Source organism: Rhinoderma darwinii, chromosome 7 (genome assembly GCF_050947455.1).
Source record: "Rhinoderma darwinii isolate aRhiDar2 chromosome 7, aRhiDar2.hap1, whole genome shotgun sequence".
Classification (NCBI taxonomy): domain Eukaryota; kingdom Metazoa; phylum Chordata; class Amphibia; order Anura; family Rhinodermatidae; genus Rhinoderma; species Rhinoderma darwinii.
Genome location: NC_134693.1, coordinates 96,108,982 through 96,117,787, shown reverse-complemented (window position 1 = coordinate 96,117,787; position 8,806 = coordinate 96,108,982). Strand labels below are relative to the sequence as shown.

Below are 8,806 nucleotides of genomic sequence, written 5' to 3'. Positions count from 1 at the left end.
AAATTTCATTTTTTTTTACAAAATTCATATGTAATACATTTTCTTCTGTACCACAGAAGGTTTTACCTGAGAAACGCAACTCAATATTTATTGCCCAGATTCTGCAGTTTTTAGAAATATCCCACACGTGGCCCTAGTGCGCTAATGGACTGAAACACAGGCCTCAGAAGCAAAGGAGCACCTCTTGGATTTTGGGGCCTCCTTTTTTCAGAATATATTTTAGGCACCATGTCAGGTTTGAAGAGGTCTTGTAGTGCCAAAACAGTGGAAACCCCCAAAAGTGACCCCCATTTTTTAAACTACACCCCTCAGGGAATTTATCTAGGGGTATAGTTAGCATTTTGACCCCACAGGTATTTTTCTATATTTTCTGGAGTTAGTCTGTGAAAATGAAAATCTACTTTTTTTCTGGAAAAACGTAAAAATTTCTAATTTTTGCAAGAAATAAAGGAGAGAAAGCACGCCAACATTTGTAAAGCAATTTCTCGCGATTACGGAAATACCCCATATGTGGTAATAAACTGCTGTTTGGACCCACAGCAGGGCTCAGAAGGGAAGGAGCGCCATTTGGATTTTGGAGCTCTGATTTTACTGGAATGGTTTTCAGTGCCGTGTCACGTTTGCTGGAGGAACCTAAACAGTGGAATCCCCCCCAAAAGTGACCCCATTTTGGAAACTATACCCCTCAAGGAATTTTTCTAGTGGTATAGTTATCATTTTGACCCCACAGGTTTTTTGCTGAATTTATTGGAATTAGTCTGTGAAGATGAAGAGACTTTTTTTTGGAAAAAACACAGAAATTTCTAATTTTTATAAGGAATAAAGGAGAAAAATGACCTCAACATTTGTAAAGCAATTTCTCCTGATTACGGAAATACCCCATTATGTGGTAATAAACTGCTGTTTGGACCCATGGCAGGGCTCAGAAGGGACGGAGCACCATTTGGATTTTTACAGCTCAGATTTTGCTGAATTGGTTTCTGGGGGCCATGTCGCATTTGCAGAGTCCCTGAAGTACCAGTACAGTAGAAATTCCCCAGATGTGATCCCAATTTGGAGACTATACCCCTGAAAGAATTAAATTAGAGGTGTAGTGAGCATTTTGAGCCCTCAGGTGTTTTATAGATTTTATTAGAATTGGTCCGTGAAAATGAAAACATTTTTTTTTTCCAATAACCTGTAGATTTAGCTCAGAATTTTTCATTTCCACAAGGAATACAGGAGAAAAGACACCCCAAAATGTGTTACACAATTTCTCCTGATTACGGAAATACCCCATATGTGGTTGTAAACTGCTATTTGGACACACGGCAAGGGTCTAAACGGAAAAAGTGCAATTTCGTTTTTGGAGTGGAGATTGTACAAAATTTGTTTTTGACGCCATGTTGCATTGCGCTGAGGTACGAGTACAGTGAAAACTCCAGAGAAGTGACCCCATTTAGGAAACTACACCCCTCAAGGAATTCATCTAGAAGTGTAGTGAGCATTTTGACCCCCAAAGGTTTTGCAGAAATTAGTGCACAGTGGATGTTGCTGATTGAAAATTGACATTTTCCACAGGTATGCTATTTCAGTGCCCAATGCGTTGGGCCCAGCTTGTACCACTGGAGACATACGCCCCATAAATTGTTAAGCGGTTCTCCAGAGTACGGTAATACCCCATATGTGGTCATAAACCGCTGTTTGGGCACACTGCCAGGCCCAGAAGGAGCGCCATTTGGCTTTTGGAGCGCAGATTTTGCTTGGTAGTAGTTTTGTTTAGTGTTTTACTGGTGTTTCAGTTTATAATGTGGGGGCATATGTAATCTGTGCGGAGTACATACATTTTTTGCGTGACACACTGTCGTTTTTATTGGTACCATGTTTGGCTACGCGCGACTTTTTGATCACTTTTTATTCCATTTTTTTGGAAACGTGACCAAAAAAGGAAATTCTGCCATTGTTTTTTATGGTATTTTTTTTACAGTGTTCACCGTGCGGGATAAATAATACGATATTTTTTTAGGTCAGGCCGATACGAACGCGGCGATACCTATTATGTCTAGTTTTTGTCTTTTTTTTCATTTTTTTTCTAATTATAAAGGGCTTGATCAGGGAAACAAGGCGATTATTGTTTTTATTATGTAAAACTTGTATTTATTTATTTATCTAAAACTTTTTTTTTTACTTTTTTTTCACTTTTTATTTTACACATACTAGGGGACTGGAAGATTTGATCTTCTAATCCCCTGTACAATACACTGCACTACTTCTGTATGTACTGATGTAGTGCAGTGTATTGTAACTGTCACTTTACAACTGACAGTTGAGCCTATTACGTCCTGCCTTGGGCAGGACCTAATAGGCTCCCGTACCTGGCAACCAGGAAGCCGTTGCTAGGCTTCCTGGTTGCCATTGCAACCATCAGAACCCCGCGATTTTTCGCGGGGGGGCAATGGGGTGCAGAGGGAGCCCCCTCCCTCTGTATCAATCACTTAAATGCCGCTGTCGCTATTGACAGCGGCATTTAAGGGGTTAAACTACAGCGATCGGAGAGGACAGTGATCGCTGTAGTTGCAGTGGGATGTCGGCTGTATATTACAGCCGACATCCGATGAAGATGGAGCGAGCACAGCTCCTGTGCCCGCTTCATCCTCAGGGCGTTACTATACGCCCATTTTCGGGAAGGGGTTAATAAAAAGTGTTTTGTTTTTTTTTTACACCGCTTTCTCTGATCTCCTCACGTATCTCACAGAAGTGAGGAGATCAGAGAAAGTGACAGGAGCTTTCTCCTGCAGACGACGTCACAGACGGCTGTGATTGGTCAGTCTTCAGAGACTGACCAATCACAGCAATCGCCGGCATTGGGGACTGCTAATTGGTCCCCAGGCCGGTAGCAGAGACGGTTAGCTGTCAATGACAGCTGCCGCCGCTGTTCTGTCACTATGTGATTTCACATAGTGACAGTTTATTCCTGCGCCGTAATAGTACGTCGAAGGTACGCTGGAATAAGCGGCCAGCGACGTACTATTACGTCAAAGGTACGCAAGGGGTTAATCCTTAAAATAGAAATGGCAAGTCTCTCTAGTTTTACAATCTGTATGCGTACTGCACAGAAAAGCCCATTTAGTGGTTGTCTCAGGATGACCGTCCCTGTCCGTATGTTGCCATATGCCCGATTAGGGGATATGAATGTCATCAGGCGTGTCCCCAAGAAGGGTTCCCTGCTCGAGACCTAATTTGACCCAGGCAGAACTAGTACGTCCATTCTTTATGTGGTCGGACATTCTTTTTAATGGCCAACGTGTAATGATGTGTTTTAACATGCAGCTTCCAGACACCAATTCACCCTGCTTCTACTCATCACCATATTCAAGATCACTGCTTGCTGTCAGCGAATGGAAGGAATTGTTTATATCCACAGGAAATCTGTCGCGACCATGATCTGGTCAGGACAAGTTTTCACTTTCTGGATGTAAACAAAAGCAATTTGTATTCACGGACAGCAAGGAGAGAATTACAAATTGGTAAGGAAACACAATTTATAGTAAAAACACTTCTGTCAGAACATTTTATTTATTTTTATTTAATTTAATTTTCATGAAAAGCCATATTTTATTTATATACAGTGCAATTTAAATACAAAATATTGTATTTCTATAAGCAAGCTAGCGTAAGACTCCTGTGTTACATGGTAAACTATTTTCAGTTTTCAACCTGCTGCATGGTAATCTCATTAATAGACAGAGGATTGGAATGACCGCTGTAATATTCTCTTGATCGGCCTAGACAGACTGGCAATGACAAGTGGAAAGAGTAAGGCTATGTTCATATGCTTAGCCAAAAACGTCTGAAAATATGGAGCGGTTTTCAAGGGAAAACAGCTCCTGATTTTCAGTCGTTTTTTTTAATCAAACTAGCGTTTTTCACAGTGTTTTTTTTTTTACAGCTGTTTTTGGAGCTGTTTTTCTATAGTCAATGAAAAACGGCTCCAAAAATGGCTCAAGAAGTGACATGCACTTCTTTTTACGGGGTGTCTTTTTTTTTTTTATTTTATTTTTTTTTTTATGCGCCGTTATTTGAAAATGAGGCTTTAAAAAAAAACAAAAAACGCCCCGTCGGAACAGAACGCTGTATTTCTTATAGAAATCAATGGGCAAATGTTTGTGGGCGTTATGCTTCCAATTTTTCAGCCGTTTTTCGGGGGTTTTACAGCCTGAAAAACATCCGAAAATAGCCCGTGTGAATGTTCACATGTTAAACCAAAAATAGCTGTAAATATGGAGCTGTTTTCAAGGGAAAACAGCCTCTGATTTTCAGCCGGTTTTTATGCATCAGGTGTTTTTTGATGCGTTTATTTTACGGCCGTTTTTGGAGCTGTTTTTCTATTGAGACAAAAAAAAGCTCCAAAAAGTGGCTCAAGAAGTGACATGCACTTCTTTTTTATGTGCCGTTTTTACGAACGGCTTGTAAAAAAACGCCCCGTGGGAATGAAACGCAGATTTTCCCATTTGAAATCAATGGGCAGATGTTTTGAGGCATTCAGCCCCGTATTTTCAGCCGTTTTTCGGGGAAAACGGCTGAAAATAAGCCGTGTGAACATACCCTTAAGGAGAAAAAGTATAGAATGTACCATGCTGTATACAATGTTTTATTTTTTATTTTTTTATTTTATTTTCTCTATTCAATACAAAAGGTATAGTGTAGTCTACTACGCTATTTCATAACACATAAAAAAAGATATACGAGCATATATTACCAATATATACGCGGTAGTATGGTGTGCGCAGCCATGATCGGCAGTGTATTAGATTAGTAATGTAAGAAGCCCTAAAGGCTTCTTACATTATACTACAAGCTAGGCTTCATTACGGGCACGGGCAGCCGGACGTTTTTACGCGCCGTAATCCCATTATAAAGTATAGGACCACGGTCCGTAAAATATATGGGAAGTTGTCAGTCGGCCAGAGAAATTAATGGGCCCATGATTACGGACGATTTTACGGTCGTGTGCACAGGGCCTTAGACAGCCCCTTTGGGGATGTGTGGTGCTTTGAGTCACTACCTCAAACTACACCCAAACATTGTAAAGTGATTTCCCCTCTGCCGTGCTAACATGGTCTGGATAGAGGAAGTTAAATACACATTACCGGAAGTAAAGGAGTAAATTTAAAAAAAATGATATCATGAAAATGAGCCAGCTATTTATAAAAAATAAATAAATACATGTAATAGTCACATATTGTAGTTCATATGCAACTACAATATGTAACTATTACATGTATTTTTTATTTTTTTTACAGAAGTTTCCCTTTTTTAAATAGCTTTTTATAAAACTTCACTTATACGGGCACAAATTAACACTTACTCGCTTTTCAAATCCCCACCAATGGTTCTACAGTCCCCTGCCAGTCTTAGTTTACTTGACTGCATCGATGACGTGGCAGCCACTGGCCGCAAAAACCCGCTGGGGACCATGGAACTGTTGGCTTGGGAGCCGCGAGGGGTTTTTACGAGAGGTCAAAACCGCCTTTTAACAAGTTGCAGAACTTTTTTCATTTTAGAATTAGATTCAGCCTCATCTACCTAAAACAAGGAAAATCCCTGTAAAGGGAATAAATGACCTACACACAGTAGATAGTTATTTGTGACTCTTCCTGTGATTTTTTTTTTTTTTTATTTTTATTTTTTTTTAGGACTGCCATGAGCGTATCCGGGTGCTCTCTCAACAAGCTGCTGCTGTAGTAAAACAAGAAGGTGGAGACAATGACCTGATCTGCAGAATTCAATCTGACCCCTATTTTGCTCCTATTCATGGACAACTAGAACAGCTGCTGGACCCAAAATCTTTTACTGGCAGGGCTCCTCAACAGGTGAGATTAATGTGACTTGGATATGGTATAATTTCATCCAGGCTAGCTATACCAGGTTAAGCTTTTAGAATACAACCACGCTGTGTTCATGGTTTTGCCACGGCAAATTGACCGTGACGTTGATGTGTGAACACCGCCTACCACTCCGCATTGGTTAATTTCTATTATGCATATAGTATAGAGTAGGGTTACCCAAACTGTGTATCCCCTGGTTAAGTTTTAGTTACAAATATAATTTATAGTTACATTTTAAAGTGTACCTACATATTCTTTTAGATTACTTTTCAGAATAAGCTGTCATATGTTTGTACATGAATAACAATATTTCTGACCGTTATTTGACTTGTAGTCTGGATTTCTTTTTAAGTAGTAGTTTTCTCCCTGCTGACTATCTAATATTCAGTTTTCTCTCAGCTAGTGGGTGAAGTCTAAGGGTATGTTCACACGGCTTATTTTCGGCCATTTTTCAGGCCGTAAACAGACGAAAAACGCCTTCAAACATCTGCCCATTGATTTCAATGGAAAAAACTGCATTCTGTTCTGACAAGGCTTTTTTTACACGTAAAAAAACGGCCGCGAAAAAGTGCATGTCACTTCTTGAGCAGTTTTTGGAGCCATTTATGAAAAAAAAACGCTCCAAAAACGGCCTTAAAAAAATGTGAGTGGCTTAAAATACTCAAGAAAATCAGGAGCGGTTTTCCCGTGAAAACAGCTCAGAATTCACACTTTTTTTTAGTAAGCCGTGTGAACGTACCCTAACTGATATATCTCCCATACGCAGCGCGCGCACAGAGAGGAGAATCCTGCTCTTCTATCCTGTTCCATCACATATATGTAGAAGCAGCAGCAACATGGAGCAGATTATACAGCAGTAATGAACAGTGTAGCTGAGAATCCAGGACTGGCATGAGATCTAAGTCTGGGTTCACACGACCTATTTTCAGACGTAAACGAGGCGTATTATGCCTCGTTTTACGTCTGAAAATACGGCTCCAATACGTCGGCAAACATCTGCCCATTAATTCGTGTGCCGACGACCTGTCATTTACGCGTCGTCGTTTGACAGCGCGTAAAATGACTGCCTCGTCAAAGAAGTGCAGGACACTTCTTTGAAACGTAATTTGAGCCGTTTTTCATTGAAGTCAATGAAGAACAGCTCAAGATTACGGGCGTCAATGACGCCGCGCAAAATGTGAGGAGGAGCATTTACGTCTGAAACGACTGAGCTGTTTTCTCCTGAAAACAGTCTGTAACTTCAGACGTAAAATCCAGTTATCGTGTGCACATACCCTAACACTTCCTAGAAGCTGCAGCAGCATCTGTCTTTCTGCCTCTTTCTCCTGCTCCCTTCTCTGCGCTCCTCTTCCTATAGACTTCTATGGGCAGCTGTAACCAAATCCTTCAATGATCTAAAGTCCGTCTTGTCTAAGATGAGACCTGAGAAAGCAGTGAATTCAGAGTGAGTGAACAGTTAGCAGGGAGGGGGAAGGAGCCTGATAAGTGGAGAAAAAGAGAGGCATTTTCTCTTATAAGATATATTACAACGTTTTTATATAAGCTTGTACTATTGATTTATGCAGTTTGTTCAAATTGCAGTGCCTATTTAAGCAAAATTCCTCAATTCACACCACATTACACTGATGTGTGATCCATTCGTGCTAATTCGTACATAACTGTATTTCTTCTGCCATCAGTGGGGTAGCTATAGCTATATCCAAGCTGAACCAGAACTCATGAGCCTTTAGCGATTTCTTTGTTTGTCATACAATGCCCAATTATCACCCAATAAAATCTCCATACCACTAATCGATGCTAAATAAATACCACTCTACAGTGCCAAATGAATGCCTCATACTGTGTCCAATAACGCCATAGATTGCCTTTTTGAAACTTGAACAAAGAAAAAGGCTGGCACTGCTCTAGCTCTTGGAGCACTATAGATCCCAGCACCAAACATAAAACCATTTTAAGAACTGTGGTCTAACTAAATCCACAACAGGTGGTGCTCAATAGTGTGTAGGGTAAGCATTGGCAAAACCATATCCATAGAAAATTCCACGCCACTCACCATTCAGTAAGAGTTTCTTTGAGGTAAAAAAGTAAAGGCAGCACGGATGTAGAGCACAAGCCTATGGCTGTATCGCATCTACCTACGCTTTGTCAAGACTCTAGTTATTACTGCCTTTCAGTGCTCAATTAAGACTTCATATAGTGCACAGAGAAGAAAAAATAAATACCCATACATATAAATAAAATACAAACTAATGAACATACAATCAGTGGTGTTTCCTTGACACACTGCACTTATATGGGAAAGGTAGCTTGAAATGTAGGGCATAGGCTTGTGGGCCCAAAGTGTACCCTCAAGAACTGTGGTAATGTGTGCTTTTTTTTTTTAATGTATAATTTACCCTTTCTCTTTTTGCCAGGTCGTGAAGTTTTTGAAGGAAGAGGCAATTCCATTACTGTCCCCCTACCAGAATAAAATGGATGTGAAGATTGATCTGGACCTTTGATATGTGCCGAGATGAAATATTTATAACTCATAAAATAAACAATTGAATTTGAGTGATCTTTCTGGAAATACCGTTTTTTCAACTGCATTGCCTGCTTCGGTCTTAGAAAATGTTCACTATTGTATTTACTGTGTTGCAACTTCCTTGATCTACACCATTTATTTTTTTCTGATGTTCTTGAGAATTTTCTAAACCTACTTAATTGCGTCACATGTAGGAATGTAAACTGCATGAAAGTAGAACACATAGATTAGTGGGAAAAACATATTTAGCCTACAGCCATTTGTCAGGCACTTACATAGGCTGTAAGTCATTTTACATAGGGACATGTGTCTTATTTAACCTAAGTAACGAAGTTCAAGCTTTCTCATCATTCATTTGTAAACCATTTATAAGCCTCCATGCCATTTATCATTCGTTCTTTTTTTAATGTTATCG

General features: G+C 39.9%; 1 protein-coding gene across 2 annotated transcripts in view; it reads left to right on the top strand.

The window, feature by feature from the left end:
* ADSL (adenylosuccinate lyase) overlaps positions 1-8,420 on the top strand; it is a 74,677-nt gene extending 66,257 nt beyond the window's left edge. For both annotated transcript variants that reach the window (XM_075832314.1, XM_075832313.1), the window contains exons 12-13: positions 5,676-5,852; positions 8,282-8,420. In XM_075832314.1, the coding sequence (XP_075688429.1) occupies positions 5,676-5,852; positions 8,282-8,368 (264 nt within the window). In that variant the 3' untranslated portion in view covers positions 8,369-8,420. The remainder of the gene's footprint in view (positions 1-5,675; positions 5,853-8,281) is intronic.
* Positions 8,421-8,806: the final 386 nt, after the last annotated feature.